We start from the raw sequence: 24,879 nt of genomic DNA on the forward strand, positions 1-24,879 counted from the left end.
AATCTTCATTCAAATTTAGAAAATTTTTTTTTTATTTTTTTTGTAATTTTTCTGATGTAGAAATTTGAAATTTCTCGTTTGCACTAGCTAAGTAGTCTGATAGTCGGGGAACTCGACTATAGCATTTTAGCTTGTTTTATTTTAGCTCTACTGTACTTTTGTGTGGCATATGGTTTCGACCCCCGACCGCAGGCTGCACCAATTTTCATAGAGATTGCAATTTAGCCCCCAACCTTAACCTCGACGCCCCGCTCCCTCTCTTGCTGCCACCAAAGCCATCCGTCTCTTTCTTTCGCAATTTCTTCTCCTTCTGCCAGCTGCCGAAGGAATGGAGTTGGGTTCGAAAACCTCAAACCCATAATTAACTTGGCCAACGCAAAGTGGCCAAGACAGACGACAGGCTGCACTTTGAAGAGCAGAAGACTGGAGACAGAAGACTGCAGGCAAGAGACTGAAGACAGGAGACTGAAGACAGGAGACTGAAGACAGGAGACTGAAGACTGGAGACTGAAGACTTGAGAAAAGCGAATTAAGTGGACATACATAGTAGTAACTAGGCATGCATGTGTTTCGAAAAGATAAGTTTTCAGTGTTATATTGAAAGTAGGCAAGCTTTTGTTTGTGATAAGAAATGATATATAATGAATTTTACTTTCATAATATTAAAAATGTTAAATATTATGGTAAATGCTTTTGCTGAACCACTTGAGTGTGTCAACTTCGTATATGTTTGTATTTTGGTCTGTTGAGCCGCTTTATTTTACTTTTTTCGAACTTCTTGAACTTGACTGACAGGGCTGTTCCCTCTCACTCACTCACCGCACTGCCCTCTCTTTCTCGCCCACCTGGCGCACCTAAACCCCCTCGCCCTCACTTCTTACCAATCTTGGTTACACGGAGTGAGTTGCAGCAAGAAGTGGTGGGCAAAAGGAGAATAAGAAGGTAAGAAACGGAGAAGTGGCTTAGGTAGAAGAATTGCTCCTTCTTTCTCTCTTCTTCCACTTCAGTTTCTTATTCTTATTGTTCTTTTTAGTGGTGCTTCTTGTTGTTGTCTTGTTTACTACCTGTTTTTTCTTTTTGTTTTTAGCTCATACTCCTACAACTTTACCTAATTTTTTATTATTTTGTATATATTTTAATCCGCATCTACTTGTAATTCAAGTAGGCTCCAAAACCACAGATTCTGGTGGTTCTGAAGTTTCTTTTTCAACTCCTTTTTTCAATCTTCAGCTGCTTCTGGAAATGTTTTTGTTTTGTTTTTTTTTGCTGATTTCAGCTTAAGAGTTGGGTTTCATTTCGAATTCATCTGAGCCTTGTTCTTCTGACCCTTGATTTTTGATTTCCAATAAGAAGATTAGGTATCAAGTCATGAAAATGGAAATCGATTACAGGTAGAAGAGTTGTAGTTGATTATATTGAACTACGGAAGTGTAAAAATGTTGGTTGCCATGAAATATACACATTTAATGTAGATTCCATGGCGATTAGTATGCAAGGAAAAGAAAGTTAAGGAAATTACCAGGAGCAGCATAAAACAAGGGATAGGGATAATTAGGCTGGATTTCCAGTGAGAAGTACCAGAAGTATGGGGGCGTAATGTCTAGTCGGCTCTTGACCTGAGGGAAATGGGGGCGTGGCCAGCCCAGCCAGAGGTCATTTGTATGCGTGCTTAGTAGCGGGACATGTCCGGCGTGTTATGATGAGGAGAAATCGCCTCAGGGCGCAAATCAAAAATTCAATAAACATTGGGCAGAGAACAAGAACAGACAGAACGAGCAGAAAATCTGTTTTAAAATTATTTACCATTCTTGGGCTGTTTGTAAGCCTACGATGCATTCATTATGCAAAGCGCGTGGCCTGACTCCTAAATAAAAATATTCAGCTGCTCACCAGCAAAGCGGAAAAAATCAATCATTCGCGGTATTTCAAAAGTATCAAAAAAGAAAAGCACTACCTTATACCTAGACTTTGGTATCACTTTTTGGTTGAATCATAATAGTACTACACTCACTGGTTTCAGTGTATAACAACCAGCAACACTGTAACCAGCCAATCTATAACTATCTGCAACTATCGAGATAATTGTTAGTTGAAAGTACGACAAATTTTAGGCTTTTTTAACATGGCTCGTGGGTGTGGTCATAAAAGAGTCTAAGAAAGGTTTAAGCCGCCGAGTGGCGTAGCAGAGAGGTTTTCGTCTTGCACATAACGTGTTTTATGGAAAACGGGTTTACTTGAGGTGTGGAAAAGGTGGAGGAGTGGAAGGAGGGTGTGAGGCAGGGGAACAGCGGGCAAAGCCAACATGAACTCGGCGACGAAAACCGCATAAAGATTGAGCCAACAACTCGTACCTTTGAAAAGGGCTCTAATATCAATTCCACTAAGCTATACTGGTTTTCTTTGCAAAAGATCAGCCAGAAAACAAGAAATTACCAAGTAAACCCAACGCTTAGGTACACTTTTTGCTTAGTGTATCGCATCTTTCTTCTTGTACTCCTTCTTCTCCTTCTTTTCGCCTCCTCCCTTCACAACATCTTAAGATAACTGGTTAAATGTAGATCGCTGCAGGGGGTGCGAAAGAGATGGGCATACATGTGTGCGAACTTAACGAAGTTTACTTGCCTTCAAGCTCAAACTTGTTGCATGTACTGTATCGCCGCACCTTTCGCACCTTTTTTATACCCAACTTGTTGCTGGCTTTTCTTATTTTTATTTTTCTTGACTAATTTTCCCGACTGGTTTTTCTTGTTGGCCACCGAAACGGGTTTTCTTGGAAAAAGGCACTCAAAGCCTAAGGCAAAATGCAACATGTTGCTAAAGGCAACTCGAATTTCCATATAAAATTGCTTCTTGTTGTTGTTTCTTGTGGCTCATTTTCACCGTTTTGGTACATTTAGCAATGACATAAAAAATATATTATAATAAAATAAAAAATTACACGACTTTTAAGCTAAATTGTTATTGCAATTTTATTAAAATATTTCACTTCTTTTAACTCCAAATGGTTTACCTATACCTATAGTTACAAATAAAAAATTATTTAAAATTATTTTCGAATTTTATTAGTATTTCTGGAAATCACTCAGCCTCTAAAATAAAAATAATACATTTATTATTTAAGTTTTGAATATATTCAAACTTAAGAGAGTTTCGGTATTTGGTTCTCTTAATAACAGTCGGATCGAACATGTTAACTCCACTTAACAGCGCTGTTAGCCGCTCTCTTCAAACGTGCTCGATTCGAACTTGTGCGGACTGTGTGTGGAACTTGAATTTTGCGGCTGCGGCTCAAATTTTCGTTTCTCTTTCTCTGTGTGTTTTCCCATTTCGGATCGAACGCTTCGTGGAAAAGTGAGTGCGCGTTGTCTGAATTTCCCGCCGCGTTTTTCGTCGATTTTCGCGTGTGTGCGGACAACAACTCCTCAGCAGCAACAACAACAGTCCCAAACTATTGGATAAAACACAGAAAATATACTAAATTTGAGGTATAAATTTAATTTGAAATTACTGTGAATTTACTGTGCAAAATATGTGTGTGTGCTTTCAGTGGCATCAAAAGACCAAAAGCAGCGGAATATAAAATCAAAACAATACATACAAACAGCAATAAATACTAAAGAATAGATTTTATTTCAAATAAACAACAGTTAAAACTTTAAGAAAAGGAAACGAAGCTAAAATAAATAAGAAATAACGCAGCATCTGCGTCATCTCTATCTCGCTCCCTCCCTCTCGTTCAATCCTCGATCTCTGGCGATCGCTCTGTCCCCCTCGCACTCGCACGCCTTTACCGACTTACCTGGGAAACAGGTTTGGCGTCCATTTCATGTGTGTGTGTATATGTGACTGTGTGCTAATGTGTTGGTGTGTTTCTTGGAAACCTTTTAAGTGATTTTCTTACCTGCTCAAAAGTACAACAAAAGCAATAAAAACATGTTGCAACTCTGCAGCAACAACAACCACGAAGAAGTGTGAAGCATAAATGCATTTATAACTGTGAAAAAGGAGAGGTAGATAAAGGTGAAGCAAAGATATGCGTTGATAAAAGTGACGAAAAAGAAAACTCAAGCAAAGTAAAGAAACCTGTTACATTTTTTTCTAAATCTCAAAAGTGCATCGACAAAAATGCAGTAAATAATACAGCAAATTTAAGGAATTGGTGCAAATTTATAGTGAACAATGCCTAATAAAAATAAAGCAAATAACTGTAATAGAACTGTATTAAAAGACATAGTGCTAAAACAACAACTACCAGCAAAGTATTTTTAATTTACGTGGATTATTAAGAACCAGAGAGCGATCATTTCAACTAAAACTTTGAATAAGCAAAGAAACACAAAAATGCCCGAGGAAGCCCATATAACATCTTAACCCTACAAAGCCGAGCAACTTCTAATCAACATCACCATTCTTAACCCTTTTCAGTTGTTCTTCTTCGTTTTTCGGATACCCGTTCAAAGTTTCGAGTGCAATAAATAACAAATTCTACATCATCGAACGCATAAAAACATTTACCAACGCAATGGAGCGTTGCAACAACAACAGCAACTGCGAATTGGAATAAGAAGTCCGGCAAAAATCGCAGAACTTGTTTTTGCAAAGTGATTTGGAAGTGCCACCCAACGATAAGCAAAAACAGCACAAACATCTATAGAAAATATATTCAAAATATAGTCACAAAATGAGGCGAAAAACTGCCATGAAAGGGACGGCAATGGTCAGAAGCAGCAGTGCGAGGAGAGCAGCAACAAATATCTGCAACTTTTTTCTCATCGGTGAGTTTACTTTGTCGTTTGATAAGAAGCTTTTTGTTTGCAAAAGCAACATATATAATTGCCAAGAAGATTAGCCAGCCTTTCAGAGGCGTAATTCCAGTTCCAGAACTGAGTACATTTATTTATCAGTAAGATAAATCCCTCCGCCCTATAAATACCAATCTATTTTTTGCTCACCCTTTGTGTTCGGCACACGCATATCACAAATCAATTAAAAGTTTCAGTACCGCCCTTGACATCCCCTGTTTATGACGGCTCCCCATTTTCCGCAATTTTCTTCCGGCGCTTTCCCCCTGTTTTTCCAACTCGCTTTTGCTGTTGTCACCTTGCGACGTCACTTTAGTTTTTTGTTGATCTAGGTTGTTGCAGCTTGACGTCAGCGTAAAGTTTTTTATCTGCTCCTCAAGCCTCCCCAATTTTCCACGCCACTTTCCGCACCCGCCACCCCCCTCTTTGTGGGATCCTGTCAATTGGCAGCATTTACTAGCAAGATATTGAATCTGAAGCTGAAGTACAGTCGGTATTCCATAAACAAAACTGCTTAATCCACTCTGTATACTATGTTTATACTATACAGTTTTAAGGAGATAAGCATCGCCCCAATTAAAAATGCCGTCATAATTTTGCACTTTCCAGATGCTCCGTATCAGCAGGGAAATGCTCTATTATGCAAGAATATTTACTGTGCCACCGAATAAAAGGCGAACAACTGGGGGACGCAGTGGCATAAGTATGAGAAAACTTTAGTTTGGCACGCTTCGACAAAGTTTTTCCCTGCTCACATATAATACTTTGCTTACAAAATGCTTTTTAATACCTAAAGAACCCCTGGAAAAGTCGGCAAGGGCTGGGGCTAAATTTAAATGTGAATTATATCCACTCAATCGGGCAAATCGGTCAAGGGAACTCGAAAAAGGGGAGCAATTCCTTTACTAATTTGTCTGCGATTAGTTGGGGCTAGTCGTCCCTCCGAGTTCTTAACCCCCCAAAAGATATATATTGCACCATTAACTTTATGGCGCTCTCCGCGTTTTCCGCTTGTGTTTTGTGTTTTGTGTGTGTGTGCAATCAGTTAATAAACAAACGTGTTGATTTGACATCTTAATTGGGCCTTTGACACGCGTTTTCCAGCGCTTTTATGCGAACTACTCGTAAAAGTCGACTTTGAAGCTTAACTGTCAACGCCTCCGAACAAAAAAAATGAGAAAAAACAAAAGTGTCTAGAACCAGAAATCAATGAACTCTCTGTGGAGGTTTTTTGGCCCCAAGCTTCTGGGGAATTGCTCCACTCGGGGGCATTATTAGATTTGATGACAGTGGCCAAGAGGGAATTGACATTTAAAACAGGCGGGCATCAGGAGATCAGACATTAAAAACGCATTAAAAGATTAGCAACGAGGAGTGGAAGAACTTAAGACCTTTTGCGGCTTAGGATCATAATTACCGGGTAATGGCAACTAGGATGAACTAATAACCCTGCCGTTTTCCTGCTGGTAGTTTAAACGCTTGCTGGCATCTAATATTTATATAATATTTAAGCAGCATTTTCCAAACCGCCCTTTTCATGATTTTTTTTCACGCATGTTTGTGTCTTTTTTTCTACACCATCTGCGTTGATTGTCACCACATTTATCCTGTTGATCCTTCAAGTGCATTCCAATTTGGCTGAGTTTTCCTTGGAAAATCCTCTGTGCCTCGATGTGTACAATAAAATGCTCGAGGAGCAGCACAGGATATTGCTTAAGAAGTGCTCGAAAGGCAGTTTGCAACAATTTGTGTGCGTCTCCTTTGGTTTTTATGTTTATTTCGCCTGCCTTTGGTTTTTATTTTCGTTTGTCTACCTGCTAACTGTCGTCCTTTTCCTTTCTGCCGCTTCCATGCCGCTTTCCCTTTGAGTCTTCCACACTCATTTCATTTCCTGGCTTTTCCAAATGCCTGGGCTCCTCCCCTCTTCCCCCGCTGTTTTCCCACATTTCCCTCCGTGTTTTTAGCGCGTGAATTATGATTGTGGCTTAGTTTTCCCACTTTTCCGGAGTTGTTATTGTCCTTGTTTTTTTTTTTTTTTTTGGCCCCCGTCATATCCTTTTTCACACACACATACACACACACGTTCTTGGTGCAAAAATATCTGCAACTGCTGCAACTTTGAAATTAAAATAAATTAAACAAATATTTTGTTTGTTTCAAACATTTTTTACGTGCAAAATCCTGCGACGTGTGCGGAAATGGGTCGCCCCAAAAAAGCGAGAGAGGGAGAGAGAGTGAGGGAGACGGGTGCAGGGGTGCAGAAAGAGACAGGTGGAGCGCAGAGGCTTGCAACAGATGCAGTGGAAATGAGAAGCGCTTTTCCTGTAGAGTAAAATTTATCTATCTGCACGATTTGCATTTGCAAAATCAAAGCTGCAACTTCACAGCAAAGTATGAATGAGATGGCCAGAGGCATTGGCATTGGCTACAAAGGGGTTTTTAGACACAATAAATTGGTTTAGCTAGCTGGCACTTTGTTGTCCGTTGTGGCAACATCGATACTTAGAGGGTTGAGTTTAATAAACAAAAGAAATGACAAACCAAAGTGAATATGTGTTTTGGGCATTCCTGCAAATTATTCCAGTTATTTTGTGCACAAAGGGCGATATGTAAAGGCATTAAATCAATAACCAAAATCTGTAACCAAAATATGGGCAGGTATTTGAAACAAGCTGTATAGCTTGAGAAATAATACGGCGTATTATAAGTTTGGAATTTAAAAGTGGCCAACACTTAGTTTATGTTACCCCAAATTCCCCAATCCAACACCATGGAATCAGCCACAGCTTTTTTGCTGCCCTGCCCCTCTGGAAAATCCTCAAAGTTTTATTTTGGCAGCGCAGAACTAAAAAAACTCGTGCCCCTTTTTGTTTTGATGCTTTGGCATATGGAATTTATAACTGGCAAGCGGAGAATTTATATCTCTCGGTTCGTATATCTGTAGTCATGTTTATGCACTCCATATTTTTCCCTTTTTTGAGGTGGGTGGCAGATTTAAACTCGCAGCTGTTTAAACAAGTTTCATACGCAGCCGAATTGCAGTCAGAGTTCCCCAGCAACATACAAATGATGTTGCTCGCGGGTCGAACACAATAAAATAGTGAATAAATATTATAATAAAAATTCAATAACATTTGCTTACTGATGACGAAGCTGCCGGCTTTTATTTTGTTTAACCCCCCAAGCGACCTCGTCATTGGTTTCGGTTACAGAAAAATTTTCACCACTTGCAGCACTTGCAGAAAGTAAATATTTTTCTAAAGTTTTGTACGTCTCTTTGCACGTCGTTGTTTTTAAATCGACATGGCAATGATTTTTATATGGTTTTTTTGTCGCACCAAGCCAATTTTGCTCTTCGCTTTGACGATAGCAGTATGTGAAAAATTAATTTCTGTAAATATTTGCATGAAGCGTTGATAGAAAAGCGCTTTTGAATTTCAATTAATGCTGAATAATCTCCGTAATGGTGTTCTGCATTCCGCAAGCCGTAGGTTTTGCAGTCAGCAAAGGTGACTAGCAGCCACTGGCTCAACGGCTTATGAATATTAATTGATTTACCATTACATTTTATATATTTATTTATTTATTTATTTTTGCATTCCGCATGCGATTAAAGTCGCCGGAAAGACGCGTGACGTGATGGCATTTCTTGGCCAACTCTACAGCGATTGTCATGCCTGAATAACCAACCCAAAAATCCCCTCACCTTTCTCACCTTCGGCTAATTGCGTTGGCTACTGGAATTGGATTCGGGGCAGCCTGTCTTCGAGACACTTTGGATCATTAGCATGGATTGTGTTTTGGGTACTTGATGATGCCAATAGTTTTTGTGCAGCGCTGCTGAATTTCTGTGCGAAATTCTTGATTAGATGGGAGCGTTGCGTGTTTTTGCTCTAAGCCGTGCTATTAATGCTCTTCTTTTTTCTTCTTACCTCTTACCTCTGAATGTTAATTTTCTTGGCCGAAAGCATTTGGTGCTGCTGCGCATGCTAAGCTCGTGTATCTCAGAGAATATGCTACAAAATTTATTTAAAATGGTAAAATATAATTCAAAACAAAAGAAGTGCAAAAAGTTCACTATTAGCTGACATAAGACACCATTAAAATATAGAAAAAAGTATGCAAAATAATTTTGTTTATTACATATAAATTTGAAACCATTGAACAATCGTTTCTGTTTATCAATAACAAAATGTTTGAGAGCCAGGTTGCCTGTTGAAGAGCATTTTTCATTCGCCCACGTTGTGGGTTCTTTGGAATGTTTATTTTTTCTGGATTTTGCGATACTTATTCGTACCCTTTCAGCACTTTTTTCACTCGCTTCTTTTTGCCCATGCCGTTTGTATTTATATATATAATTCTTTTTTCTTTAACTGCTTCAATCTTGCTTTGGCTTCTGTTTGTCGCGTTCTGCTCTCAGTTCAGTTCTCCTTTTTTGCCTTTGGTTGGCTTCTTTATTGGGGATTGCTCTTCGCCTTCTCCGCTTTTTCGCTTTCAAATGAGCCGCAGAGAGAAAATCAGAAAAATGCAAAGGCTGTTGGCAGAAATGAGGGGGCAGCCTGCGCTAATTTGTATGCGTAGCATGTCAAAAATCGTAGTGGTCAATACACTGATTGCTTTTGCATGTATCTTTATATTTATCTGGATCTGGATCCGTATCTACATCTGCTTTGGGTATCGCCCCGCATCGGAGTATCTCACGCTGAACAAACATATCTGGGTATCTTTTTTGGCCGCTCGCACGTTTCATGTTTCGCTGATAAATTTATGGCTGACTGTTTTTCGCCACCGGTTTTTTTCGCCTTGATTGGAGTTAGCGGGTTAAGTGGGCTTGGGGCTTAAGGGGCTAAAAAGGCTGGTTTCAGGTTGAAGAAGTTTTTTTTTATAGGGCGGAGTATCTATGAGGAAGTTGGCCAAGTCTTGATCAACTGGGATGAGCTTAAAATGAGGAGGGTCTATCTAAGAGTTTTTCGGCTTACTTCGTGGTAAAGTGCTTATGGAATTAAAAGGAATACTTCTGTACACTGAAAATATGTATAGTTGACCTACCTTTAATTCAAATAATGCATCTATCCATGCATAATGATTATATTTATCTATAAACCACCCTTTTTTGAAATAAGTCTGTAATATATAACCACTGAAATGCGCAATCCGCCTAAATAAATAGATTAATTAGACCTCATCCGAATGTTGCGATTTTGCAGCCAGAGCCTGCAGGCACATAAACCTTAACCCTCTGCAACCCCCGTGCGGCTAAAACCTCATAATGATCGTTTAGCACTCGAATTTGTTCAAATCGCTGTAGAGCAGGAAAAAGAACAACAAAGGCGGTGGAAAATGTGTAAAGTTTTCCCAATGGGTTGCTGCAACCCTCGGTGGAAAATTGAAGACACCGAAATCAGTGCATCCCTTAACCCACTCCATCCACTAAAAATGTACAAAATGCAATCCCCTTTGCTTCAATCCAATCCAATCCTATGCCTTTGTTACTTTTGCCGGGTTTCTCAAGCATATCAATTCGCTTTTTTAGGGTTGTGCATCTGTCTGAAAAGAGCAGGGGGTGGCAGCGGTGGGTTAAGGTGGCTTGTTGGGGGCTTAGGGGGTTAAGGGGTGTCCCCGTTTCGGTATCCGTCTGAGAAAAATGCAAAGCAACATTGTAGAAATTACGCAAAATGAACTGTGAAAACCTTTTTTTGTGAAACGCATTTCCCTTCCAACGTTTAAGTCGTCACACAGGGCTTAAAAGAAAAAACCGCCCCCTTTCGACACGCCCATTACGAATGGGGAAAGGAATATAAAATTTTACGCTATGCAAAACATTTTTCTAATCAAACATTCCATTTCATTTGCTCAATCGAGAAGAAGAGGGGTAGCATTTATGCTAAGGGTGGCTGTGTTTTAAGGGTTTTTGTCTTTGGCCACAGTTGAAGTTTTAATTTCGTCTCAAGTGTAAAAAACTCATTTGAAATCCGGCTGCTGACTGTCAATGTCAATCGGATGGGGAAAAACAGCCCTCGTAATGCTCATTTGCTCATTTGGGCGACAGAAATTAAGACTTGGTGAAAATATTTCAACAAATAATAAATTCTTAAACTGGATATTAAAAAAGAAAAGGTTGGGTTATAAATTTTCAACCCCCACGAATCGAATCGATCCGGCAACCCCTCCTTGCCACCCGGAGAAGTGTTTTTATTAATTTCACTTTGCACTCGGAATATTTATATTTTATTTTTATGCATTGCACAAAATTGATTTCACTACGGAATCAAACAGAAAAGATTGGTGGAATGGTGATAAAAAATATAAAAGAAACCTGCGGGAAAAGTGTAAAAAATTGCATTTGCTTATTTCCATTTTTAATCATTTCGCCAATATTTTTTCTATCCATTGTTTGTCGTCTGCATTTATTATATAACACTCATTGCACTCTCTGAATCGACCATCCCTCGCCACGATTTATTTTAAAAATTTTTGCATTAAACTGGCCTTTCGTTTTCAACTGGGAAAAAAATGTGTATTTTTATTGAGTTTCAGTGAAGCGCATGAAATGGCAATATTTATAGCCTATGAATGGTATGGGATAAAAACCCAGCTCTATCCCCGCTCTTTTTCACTTGATCATTTTGGAATTATATATGGAAATACAGAGCAATGTGCGTTTAATTAAAAACTCTAAAGTTTCCTTAATCAGCGGGCGAAGTGGGTGAACTGAGTTCAAGTTGGGGGGTTAAATTAATCCGCAAGACGCGGAAGAACAATAAGAATACGAAAAATGGGGTGAGAAAAGTTGCTTCGATAAATTAAAGATGAAATATGAATGCGTTAAATAATTGCTGTTCAGCTGGGTTTAAAGATCAAAATGATTAATGTAAATTATGCGCCGGATCAAAATTCAATTTATGGTTATGACGGCAAACGAAAATGTTAGACCAACTTAGATGGTAATTATCTCCTGTAATTATATTCATCGTGTTGTGTAAGCGTATGCAGCTTAATATTCAAATGAAATATCCAGTATTATTTTCCGCTCCTGCGAATTTAATTTAATATATATATACATATATTTAAGTATATATTTGTCCTGCCGTAATCACCTGCCAACAGCGTAAAAGGCGCTGACAAATGATGGCTGCTTGAGTATCAGATCCTTATAAAAAAATTAAACCAGAAAAATACAAATAAAATAAGGAAGGCAAATAAAGCGCACTGAATTCAATTGACAACGAAGAAGGGCGGCAAAAAATCAATTTCCAGTGAAAATGTATGCGAATAATTTTTTCGGCGCCAATTTGACTTGCTCTTCGCCCTTATTTCCCCGCCCTGTTTTCCCTGCCCTTTGTCTGGCAATGAAAATGCTCTTGTAATAATAACTTTGGGGAGGAGTTGGGGGAAATCGGGTTGGCTTTTGCGGCCATTGAAGGCAAAATTCAAGGACAAACAAACAGAATGTGAAGTCAAACAGTTTCTTTTCTTGCTCCTTAGTAAAACCCCCGCGTTCCACTGATTTCCCATCGCTTTTCGGGCTGGCAAACATTTTCTCCTTCAGGCTGCAAAGCAGGCATAACTCAGCTTAGAAGTACAAGGCTGTTTTCTTGCCTTCTTTTTTCTTGCTTAAGTAATTTTCATTACACTAAGCTCAAGGCAGGGAAAGTGCACTGAAAGTGAAAGAAATAATTATGACTGCTTAATTTTATAACAATCAACACCAATATTAAAATATATTTTAAATATAATAATATAATAAGCTACTCCAGCAAACTGTTATTTATTTAACGAATTTTTCCAGTGTACCGCCCCAAAAGGCGTGGTAAATGTTCTAGCAGGCCGAATAAATTTGGGAACGGTTTGGCATAGGGAATTTCAGTTTCAGCAAAGGCAGCAATAAATTTTAAAGACGCCTCCAGGGCAATTTTAAAGCCTAATTTCCATTTTGGGGTGGCTGGGGTTGCAGGTAAACGAGGAGGAGCTGTTGTGGTGGGTGGGGGGCAGGTCTAATCTAAGTTGAAAAACTTTTGCCCACCTTGCGTAAAAGTCTTAGAAACGGAGAGGAACTACTTTGCGTAATTATGTCAATTGCCATTAGGGAAATGTTTTTGGGGGCCAAATACCCTTAAACCTCCCATTTAAACACCCCTCTTTGCAGTCATCGATATGTTTCGCATTTTCCCTCCCGCGCTTGCCTGTCTGTGTGTTTCGTCCTTTGACTTCCATCTATGCGAGGAATATGTCTTTGTCTGCTCCTCCAACTAGAATGCTTGGGGGATTGTATTCGTGGGCTTTGGACGTCGAGGGTGCCTGCTAACCAGCATAATCCTTAACACTTCAAGGACGAAGAGGGTATACCAGAATCGCTGTTGCGTGCCCAAAGACATTCCAGCCAAAATACGCTTAACTAGTGCCGCAAAATCAATCAAAAGTCAGTTTACGCAAGCTAGGGATTCAAATGATGGGAGTGGGTTTAAGTGGCTGGGATGAGCGAAGTAAAGCCTGATTAACAAACATGCCGCCAAAACGTTTGCCATTAATTTTGCACATAATTGAAAATTGATTACACACGCGTTGGATATATCAAAAAGGCTGAGAAAATATTCACTAAATTAAAAATAAAAGCTACCTTTAAGCATAGCACGTTTTTTCAGTTTTTGCGGCGAAAGCTTATTAAATATGAATTAATTTCAATTAATTTGTCATTTGTGAAGGTGATGTGCAGCACTATAATCACGCCTGATTTTATGTGGATATCTAGAGGGGTACTTGTGTTAAAAGGCTTATTACCGATCGAAAGTGTTAACAGGACTTAAATATACAAGAAATGCAGATTGATATACATTTTGTGACATGGTTTTGAGTGTACTCTAGTTGCCTTAGATCATTTTGGAAAACATTTAGTGCTTTAGGGTATGCAGCAGTTCGCATTTGCTTTCTCCAACAGCACTGCTGTTAAATTTCATAAATAAAATGCATTTTAATTAATTTTGCACAATTTGATGCGTTTGTCAGAGTATGTGAATGCCTTCCACTCACCATTCAAATCCACTTTTATGTGTTTGTCAATGTTTACATAAATGTTTAATAGACCAGATAAATTTCAATGAATTGACTTTGCAACAGACACTTTAGCCATTTTAATGCCAGACATAAGCAAATTAATTTATTTATTTGCAAAGATAAAAGTTTGCCTTGTTTGTTTGCAAATTATATATACATTATGTGCACATGTTATAGGGATATTTCCCTTTTTATTTGCCCATAATGCGTGTTTATTTTGCTTGTTTAATTATAACTAAAAATTGATCGAAGGTTTGTCCTTTTTTTTGCTCCTAGCACAGAGAATAATTCAATTATGCGAGCTGAAACTGGCCTAAAGAAAGAATTTGGCAATTATTCATAGAAATTTCGTATTCGGTGCCAGAATTTGTCTGTTTTTATTGCGCAAATTTAAACAGGGAAAAGCCGAAAATGAAGTGCATTTTTTATGAATAAAATAATTGCCAAAAGCTTTAAGGATTTGTGTGAATGTTTAATGAACGTGCAATGCACATTCAAGGTTTTATTGGGCCAAATGCGTGGCTAAAAGCATTTAACAAAAATCTTTAAATGGCAATTATGCGTGTTTTCATTTTATTTCAAAGTTTTAATGCAATTTAATTTTTTTTTAAATTTACGTTTAATTTAAATGTTTTCATAGCAAGCTCGCAAGATATCCGCAACAAAATAGCTTGCTGCTTTTATTAGTGGTTTTACTGCAAATCATAAAAAACTTGCACCAGAATGCTAATTTATTCATTGTTGGTAGATTTTTTATGCCCCGGCGACAAGGGGAATATAAAAAGCGAAGAACTTTACACTTCGCAGCCAGCAATATGATAAATAAACAAGCTGCAATACTAGAAATTCTTCACTATTGTTTATTAGCAGAGGGTATAAATATTTAAAAGGCTCTAACCAATTGCGATGACGTGCCTCACCTTCCAATTATACGTGCCCCAATTTCAGCGCTTCTTTTTCTGGCCTGCCTAGCTCGCTACAAATTTTGAAATGAACCCGAACTCTGGCAGAGAAAGCAAACATTAAACAAAAGCATAAAATTGTCGGTGTAAATGGGGTTTATTACAGCGCATCGGCACGAAGGGAGAAACCTGTAGATATAGTATCTACATGTGTGGAAAAGCAGCTGTCCAAGCAGAAAAGTAGGAAAAGGTGTGAAAATTAGGCACAGCACCTGGGAAGAATGCGGCCCACCATCGATTAGTACACTGAAAACAAACGAACCCATGATCATCGCATTTCCAACGCAGTTGGAAAGTAAAGTATAAATAGTATGGTATAAACCCACAAAAGTATAGTTTCAAGTGTATAAGACTTAGTTCCTAACTATCAGCACAGATTCGAATATTTCAGGTCTGGAACTTTAAGATAGCTCCTACTTTTATATAACTTTAGTTACCTTTAGTCATTGTTGTGGCTCTTTTAATCATCACTTACTTGTTATACATAAGCATATTTACATACATACATTATACATACTCATTATGGTAATATTAAAATGTGAATCAATTGTTGGTAGTACGATGTCCCACTTGGCAAGTCTTAACAGCATTTTTTTAGTTTTGCAACACTTACAGTAATCTTCAAAGGCAATGAACACTGTACGTGACTTGCGCTTGATTTATAACAGTAAAAAGAATGTCACAAGCGGGAAAATAAATAAAGTAAGAGAACATACAAGAAGTGTTGTAAGAAGTGGCTCAAAGAATCAGTGGGAAAACGGTAGTTGTGGCTGGTTTTGCTTAGTCAGTTTATGTTTATCACCGGAGCGTTGCGAGAAGACTGAAAAGACTGAAGACAGAAGACTCTCTTCCTCCGCCCGTGACACTTAAAAGATCATTAGCAAACGTAACAGAGAGCGGAAGATTGGAAAAACAGCACAAGAATTAGAGAAGAGGAAACAAAATCCAGCTAAATTGTCAACTTGTTGCGCCAGCCACGCCCACACAGACACAGATGGGAAAACATAAATCCAATCATAACGCCTATAAACCACAAAAAAGCAAAAAGCGGAAAAGAAAACCAACAAAAAATGAGGAACGCTTCCAGCAGCTGCCTAAAACAGTTGGCCAACAATTTAGTAAACCGAGTTCCATATCTGTGCATGTAAATACTCTAATTTGGGCTATAAAGGGTTAAGTTGACTACTTTTTTTGACATCCTCTAGCGGGTTGTATTCCAAATAGTTCAGATAGATATGATAGATCATACACTGTATTATAAGGAAGGGTGGCTGTCAATTCGGCTATTTCGCTCTGGGGGATTTTGTCAGCTTCTTCTCTTTGAGTGCCACCAATGCTAAATCCACTTGTCAAATGCAGACGCCACAAAAAAAAAAAAGAAAGAAAGCGAGTGGCGGAGGGTGGATATTCTGGGGGCTCCACATGGAGAACTGGACAGCGGAGATCTGGGAATTAAGTGGAGAAGGGAGCCGGAGATGCGCCGCTGACATCGCCGCCTTAAGAGTGTCAAAACAAAACTATTTATTTCCCTCACTCGAAACAGACAAAGACGAAGAGTGCATATGCCCTATACCCACTCCCACTTTCTTCCCTTGTTGCATTTCTTTTTAAATTGCGCCGACATTGAAATTAAATTGTCTGTGTGGCGTCTTGGAAAAAATGAGGGGGAAGTTGGGTGGAAAATAAATGCTGATGTGCGACAATGAAGAATTATTCGTAGAGTCGGCAAGATCTCATCTAAATTGCCAGCTCGACTATTTTTGTGTACGCTTTTTGGCCAAAAGAATGGCCAATTTCGTGTGATAACACGCATTATGAATGAGTTTAATGCATAAACGTTTTATTTATTTCTCTGCTCACAAAAATGTTATCAATGGTTGTGTTTTTGTTCGTTTTATTTGATGGTTAAACTATTCGTTTTGCTAAGAGCCAACACAGCTGTGCAGCATAAAACTTTAGATACACATAAGAAGATTATAAATAAATTGCGTTATGTTTATTTGACAATTATTCTATGTACAATATGAATAATCAGAAGGAAACATTTTAAAATGAAATCAAATAATTGAATTATTATACGGTTCAATCGGATTGCCAAAAGAAACATATACTTTGCGTTCACAATGTATAAGTGCGCAAAATTAGACTGTTTTGAAAATTTCTTGAGCCCCATTGAATAGAACTGAGAAATTGTCTGAGAATTGAAATTCTACAAAAGGATGTGTACCTCAAATGGAAAAGTAGAAAATCCACAAAAAAGCCAACCAGCAACTTGCAACTGACAACATGCAACTTGTGTTGCTGCCGCTTACTTTAAGTGGCTTTTCTGCTGCTGTGGCAAAATAACTGGAAAAAGCATCAGCCACATGAGGGGCGGGAAGGGGGCGTGGCAGGAGGTGGTGGGTGGCTATATTAGCAGGGGGATTCCCATGCGAGGGGGCGACGTAGAAAGCAGAATGGGAAACAGCAAAATTGACAAGCGCAACATTGAAATTGCTACAATGACAAACTGCAATGTGGCACAGGCGGTGCGAAAGAGAGGGGCGATGCTGCGGGGAAAGAGACGGGCGATGCAGTGCCACTTGACAGAGACGAATGGTGAAAGAGAGGCACATAGCGGGTGGAAGGGAGAGGCATGAAGTGCTGCACGTGCGTCTCTGGCACACAGACATTTAAATATAACCAAAGATTGCCGCAGATGCTACAGATGCACTTAAGAAAATGTATCCACTCTTTTCTGAAAACCAAAAAGGAACACGTTTTTTCAACTAAAATATCGTAAACGATAAGTTTTATATTTAGCTTCCTAAAGTTTCATTTGAATAGCCGAAGAATAAAACTGGCACTACAGTTTTTTCTCAGTGCTTCCGAGGAGGAGTCGAAAAATCTACACCAAGTTGATGAGACGGGGGACGGAAGAAGCGGAGGGGGATCTCTGAGTAGGTGGCAGGGCATGTTTAATTAATGCAAAGTAAATAAGAAAAACGAAGGAGACGCCAGAGGAAACCAACGAAATTGATTGAGGAATGCACCACAGAGGGAATATGCCCCCCACCCCTCCCACCACTTTCCACGCCCCTGCCTTCCTGTTGCATTGTTTTCCTGGCTATTTATAAAGTTCAGCTTCCTCCGCCGCCCGTAGATCGAGCAAAAATTGCTGGTAAATTGGTTTTTGGTGTTTTATGGTCGAAAATTCCCGGGGATGAAAGACAGTTCCGTAATTGCTGTGGGTTCCGTTCTTAAGACTCATATAGGTTCGACAAAAATCTTTCCTAAACGTGTGCGATTGTGATTAATGCAGAAACATCGATTTTTTCTCTAGAGATAATTGCGCTGACATCATAATGTATGCAGTCTTGACATTCTCGTTTTGAGTAAAGCTTATACAAACTGGTATTCACTGTTGATGAATTAAAAAACTACCACATACTTGATGATAAATGTCGCAAAAATAGGAAACATCATTGTCTTAAAGGTCAAGTTATATGCTTTTCGCAACTTGAAGCTTGTAAACTGTATTTAGTTTATAGCACATTTGTAGCATTAATTACACAACTAATATTTAAAAGCAACACTTTCCTTAATTATATAAATATTTTTTTTTGACGAAAGATATTAATGATGAAATATTGACTAATTATTTTTTTATTCCATCTCATTTTAGGTAAGTCCACTGAGTGATGCAAAATCCAAATAAAAAGCGCCTAAAATGTCTTGTGAAAGGCGTTTTTTATTGTAAGTTTTTCCACTTCACTTTGTTAAATTAACAATGCTTTTCCAAGATTTATGAATTGTTTTCACAGAAAAAAGAAAGTGCCAACTAAAATAGCTGAAAAGCAGTACAAAAATAACTAATCAACTCAAAATATTTCTCTGTTACAAAAGCGAAAAGTAAAAGTTGTCGCTCCATCTCTTTTCACTAAGTAGCTTTCAGCAGCTGCTCTCAAAGTAATTGTAATTGGCAGAAAAAAGATGGATAAAATAGAAAAACATAAATAAATCCTAATCAAGTGTAACCAAAAGTGGAATAGAGGAGTAAATCGAATTATGGCGTAGCAAAAATTAGTTTCGTCTTTCGCTCTGCAGCATTTTAAATGCATGCGACAGATATCAATCTCCTCATCATCGTCACATGCGTAAAGCTCATTTCATTCATGACAAATAACCCCATGAAGTCCCTCCTCACCCCTCTTCCCCCCTCAAAAACAAGCTATCATCGAGTTCAAATTTCGAAATTCGAAACGCTGCAAAAGAGAGCTGTGAACGAGCTAGTCTGAGTTTGCTATTGGTTTCATCTCGGCACAGTTGCCATCATTGATATGAGTCTTAGCCCCTTTTATCCCCCTTTTAGACCCCCTTAGCCACCCCCACACCCCATTTGACCCCCCTCCTAGCCCCTCCCCGCCCCTGTGCTGCCCTCGAATCAATGATGCGCAATAATTAGCGCAGCTATCGCTCTTTCCTGGAAGTGTACACGATCTTCACTCTGGGCTTTCATTTTCCTGCACCCTCCCTTTGCATTTCCCTCTTTGACGTCTTTCAAATCGAAAACAGACGCATCCAGTGCATTTTCCTTCGTGCTGCTGCATTCGGAAAATCAGCAATGATTCTCGCTGTTTTCCATCGTTTGCAAAACATTTGCAAGTTTACCAGAGCAGCGCTAACTTTTCTTTGCAGCTTTAAAAAGAGCGAACTTGTATGGCATATTATAGAACATCGAAAAAATAAAGGAACAAGTATCTTAGAAATATTGCAACTTATAAATATACATATATAATAAGCTGTAAGACACTTCGAAAGTTTAGTCCGAAAATTATAAGTAGTATCTTTAGTTTAGTTTACCCAATTTAGTGTTCAATTCAATTGCATCCCTGAGTTTCAATCAGCAGTTCTTGCCCCAGAAACAGTTCCGTAAATCAGAAAATGCAATGCACTCTGCACTCTGCACTCATTTCCCCATTAGCATCCATGTTTTCTCTGCTGTTTTGCTGCTCGCACCAAATTCGCGCATAAACAATTGACCGACGGATGCAACCCCTTCCATTTTCCGAAACTTGTCCTGTAGCCTGCCCATGTGTTTTCCCCTTTGGGCGACCAACTAACCGCAAATGTACAGGCAATAAAATGGCTCATCTGCCATGGCTAGCAATTCGCGATGTCCTTGCTGAGCCACGCCCATCCAGCCCCCTTTGGAGCCCGTTTTTGTGACCCCCTTTGGCGCCATCCGTTGCATGTTTGCCAAATGCCAAGCATCATCATAATAATTATGGCAAAAATCGTCGCTGTCAATGGACGCATGAACACATGAGCACACGAACACATTCGGGAAGTGGGCGGGGCTGGGCGGAAAGGGGCGGTGGGTTGTGGGTGGCAGGTTGGGTGTTAAGTGGGCTGAAAGGATGCCACTTCAAAATGGCAGCCAACATTCGATGGTCTCTCGAAGCCAAGTGGGTGGCTTTTTTTCGGAGGAGCCCCTGATGAGCCCCCAACCACACACAAAACCGCAATTTCATGCGAATTTTCACAAGGACCACGCCCGCTTGGCTGCACTAACCCTTTACACCGCCCACTTTTCGGGCCTTTCACTTTTTTTGACCCTGTTTTTGCATTTTTGGAATGCGTGTCTCGTAAAATTTTCCCTCTGCTGCTGGTCATTTTTTTGGTTTTTTTTTTTCTTTTTTATTGGTTCTGCACCAAAAACAGGTGCCTGCCAATTTGCCGGCCACGTCTACGTTTTTCCACTTTTCCAGGCAAACAAAACAACTGTGACATGCAAAATCCTTTGGCCACCCGAAAATTGAGTGAAAAAATTATGCTTTTATATTCCAAAATTTGTTTTTCTTGTTCGTTTGTCATTTTTAAAGCGATTCATGTGCACTTTCATTCCTTTGGCACCACATATACCCTATCCTAAAAGCTTTTCATAATTTTTCCTTAATTGCTGATTAAATAAGTCTTTGGCAAATTATTCAAGTATCTGACCATGTGCTAGTTCGTCATCTGTTTTCGTCGCAGTGCATCTGCCACGAGATTTCACTTCACCTGCATTGTTGGATTAAGATAAGAAAATGCTTTTAAAATCTTCGTTTCCCACACGCACTTAAAAAAAATGTTGAATTCAGCAAAAAAGACTTCAAATGAAGAGGCCAAGCCTAATGCTGATATAAATCTGTTGACGGTTTAGTTTTTGTTTCTTTCCCATGATTTTTTTCTCGGTTTGTGTACAAATGTCATTAGGTCTTTTCTTCTCCATCTAGGCACTTGTCTCTCTTTCTAGATATTTTCCTATCTTTTCCGCTGCACAAACAATGCAACAATGCTGTGGAGAATTTTCCTCCTAAGCTGCTAAAGTTTTTCTTTTTAATCTTGTGGCAAGTGCATTTTGTGCAGCGCCATCTCTTTCACATCCCATCTACCCGTCTTTTTCGGCGTGTAGCAGATTGACATAGAAACACAATTACAATGATCACGAAACTCAGCTTTAAAAAAAAGAGGAAAAGACCCTGGAAACCTAAGAAGCAGTAAAACCTTGTGATACGCTTTGCAACTTTAATTTATTATATTTTCAATAATGTGTAGGTTACTTTTTTCGACTCAACATTAAATTATATTTTCTGTTTGATCTGCCAACGGAATATTTGTTCTTGGCTTAGTCAGCGTGACATTGACTCAACGTAACAAACTGCTACTTCAAGTTACCAAAAAGTAATGAAAAAAAATATTTTACGGCTTAGTCAGCCGTGTATTTAGACCAACTTTAGATGGCACACATAATAATAATAAAGTTTATAATTATTAAAAACCAAACGAGCCGACATTTCCGCTTTCAGTGAGTCACTGAATTGCGAAATTCCCAGACAGAAACTTTCTGTTTAAACTTTTGGCTTAATGTGTAGTGTGAGTCATATTTAAGCAAATAGCTGGTATATTTTCTACATTTAATTTGGCCAACAAAAGTTGTTGAAATTTAACCTAAGTTCTTTAAGATGCTCTGGATGTTGGGAAAACCGTGTCAAGTCGGAAAATTCGTTTAGGTGGGCGTTTGAAAGGAAGGGGGGGCGTGGCGGGCGTCTGTCTGCCAAAGAAAAGAAAAAACTTGTCTCTCGCTTTTCACGAGCGCGTCATGCATAATAAGAGGAAAATGGAAGGTTGAATGGCACGGAGAGGGAGGGGGTGGAAATCCAGGAAGTGGAAGCACGGGGTGCCACACATGTGCGTAGGTGTGAATGAGACGGCTGCGTGAGGAAGCGAAAAAGAGAGGGAGTCACATGAGTGCATTCAAATATTAAAAAACACCTCAGGATACTAGGTTAAAAAGTTGGGAGATGGGGGAAAAACGGGTGGAAAACTGAGTGGGTTGCACGAGAGGCGTGAAAAGGGGTGTGCCACTTAGCCGAAATTAACTAAAGTTGAGTTCGCCACTTTTGTTGCTGAAAGGCTGCAACTGATGACAGTTGAAAAGCGGCGAAAAGCTACGAAAAGCGCAGCTGGACACGGGGAAAATGCGAGGGATATCCCCTGTAAGCAAACTCCTCTGCCTTACTCATTTTCCACTATTTTGCCGGCACAGCATTTTCCCCTCTTGCTCCTCGTTGCCAACCTCTTTCTTTGTCACCCATTTTCATTTGCCAAAGTGAAAAATAATTAAAAAGGCGTTAAAAATGACAACAAACTAAGCGACAAGAGAAAGGGGCAAATAAACCGGGAAAAGCGGACCAAGGACCAAGATATCCTGAGATATCCTTTTGGCCCAGCCGTTTGGCGTTGACACTTTAAATCATTTTCGTGCTGGCCCAGGATATTTTAATTATTAAATGCAAAGGATCCGCCGGATTTGCCGGCATGCCACACGAGAAGGAGGTGCAACCAACACAACTACACAAAAGGGTGCGAAACGGACGCCACGCGTGGAAATTGCCGAGGAAAGCCTGCGGCAGCTCTATCCTTATCTAAGGAAAAGCGAAATGAGAGCGAAGGCAGTGGGGGCAGGCGGAATAAGTGCGAGAAAATGGTGGAAAACCAACCCACCTGCTGCGAAATCACAGGTGCAGGTGCAGATTGTTTGTGAAGGACCTACCAGGAAGTATTTAGAGCGACCGAATGCAAAGCCAGAAGAAAGCGAAAATACAGCGGAAAAGTCTAGGGAAAACAGTCTTAAACCGAATGTGTAGTACCTTGTAGTTTTTAGATGGTGAAAGATGCAATTTCTTATGAATTATTTAATTTTTTTTCAATTAACTAGCTTGGTTAGACATTTATATGTGGCAATAAGTTAAGGGATCTGGTCTTTTCATGAGCTTCTAATTCCCTGTAAATGTGGTATATTAATTTGAGGAGCTAGCTTAATATTAATTTGAAGGGCCAACTAAAGATTAATTTCAAGGGCTCACTGTATACATTCCCCACCAAGAATGTCTATGGATGAAAAATACCCTTTCTACCCGCAATTACCGAGCAGAAACGTCAAAAGGAGAGCGCAGTGAAAGCGAGAAAATCTAAACGCAAATGGAGCGACAAGGATGCTGAGCCAAGGATAAGCAGCAAGATGAAGCCTCGGGCTTCCAGCTGGACGAAAGCGAAAGAAAAGCTGGGGAAATTGTGGGGGAAAATCCCAGGTAGCCCAAGGATTTGTTGGGTGCCATAACAAAGTGACTGCCTCTCACTCAAGGATCCTCCTTGGCTTTCCTCGAATTTTTTTTTTTGTTTTTTGTGTGGTAAAATTATGGACACGCGACAGAGGAGGACAAGCCACATCATTTTCTAATTTGTAGCTAATTCCCCGGACAAGTCGCTGCTTCAAAAAATAAATATTCTCCCATAAATTATAAATTTATATTTCCATTTCTTCTGGGAAGTTTAGGGCGCAATTAGCATTAGCCTCGCACTGGGAATTCTTGGATTCAACTTCTTTTGCCCCTTGTCTCTGTGGCCCATCAAATGCCTATCAGCAGCAGGTCAGAATCGGAATTGCCAGCATTTACATAATTCTATAAAATTCCCATTAGAGCCAGTCGATGACCAAAAATATCTCGCAGAGCCCATAAAATGACTAATTAACTTTAAGCGCCTTTTTGGCCTTTTTCTTTTCAACTTCGTTGCCTCGTTCGACTTCTTTTGTTAATGATGATTTCGGTTACACCTGCTCTTGGGTTTGTGTGTCATATGTATGTATATGTATGAGTATGTATGTGTGTGCATAGATGTGTATGTAGATGTGAGCCGAAAATATCACATTTTTGAGACATTGGCTTATTATCTGGCGGTTTCATAATCGCTCAAAACCCGTCCCCCAAACAAAGCAAAAGACACAGTTAAGATGCGCTAGACAATAAAAACTTCAACACAATTCAATAGAGAAAATATGATATAAGAATCAAAACAAGAGATTAACTAATTGGATGCTGGCTTGTTTGTGTATATTAATAATTGGATGCTGGCTTTTTAATGTATATTACTTCGCAAACCTGATTACATTGCTCTGCAAGTAAACAAATAGCCAAACATTGATCGCCACATCTGAGCATCTCTTAAATGGCTTCAAACCACTTTTAAATTGTATAATGCCCCTCGTCTTGAAGCACCATTAAAATATAAAATATCATCTTCAAATTTAACCATACACATGCGACCACTTCGCATGCGACCACTCGGTTGTTTTTTCGTGTATCTGTAAGATGAAACGTCATAAAAAAGAAGCCAAAAATTGGGGAAAAAAATACAAAAAGTGTGGAAATATTACCGCCGAGTGAGGCAATGGTTTGCCATGTGTTGTGACGGCTTTTAGACGTCTTCTCCGATGGCTTTTGATGGAGGAATACGGAATGGCAGCCACCAAGGGACCAAATAAACCGAGCACCACACATAAGAAACAAATTAGAAACGGACTATTAAAAGTGGAGTGGGACTTATAGCAGATGATTATGATGGATTAATCGATGGGTGAATTTTTGGTAGATTGACTGAGTTAAAAGTGGCATGAAGTTGGGCAACACCTAGTGGAACCTAACAACACTTTTAGATTGGGTAACCTGAATTCATGACAAAGTCTGTTGGGACAGATTAAT

At 39.3% G+C, this 24,879-nt stretch overlaps 1 protein-coding gene across 1 annotated transcript in view; it reads left to right on the plus strand.

Moving 5' to 3' along the window:
• The first annotated feature begins 3,281 nt into the window (after window positions 1-3,281).
• LOC6541645 (Down syndrome cell adhesion molecule-like protein Dscam2) overlaps window positions 3,282-24,879 on the plus strand; it is an 81,326-nt gene continuing 59,728 nt past the window's right edge. The window contains exons 1-2 of the mRNA XM_001968603.3: window positions 3,282-3,485; window positions 4,426-4,775. Coding sequence (XP_001968639.1) covers window positions 4,682-4,775 — 94 coding nt within the window. The 5' untranslated portion in view covers window positions 3,282-3,485; window positions 4,426-4,681. The remainder of the gene's footprint in view (window positions 3,486-4,425; window positions 4,776-24,879) is intronic.

This window comes from Drosophila erecta, unplaced genomic scaffold, assembly GCF_003286155.1.
Source record: "Drosophila erecta strain 14021-0224.00,06,07 unplaced genomic scaffold, DereRS2 tig00000055-arrow-pilon, whole genome shotgun sequence".
Taxonomy (NCBI): domain Eukaryota; kingdom Metazoa; phylum Arthropoda; class Insecta; order Diptera; family Drosophilidae; genus Drosophila; species Drosophila erecta.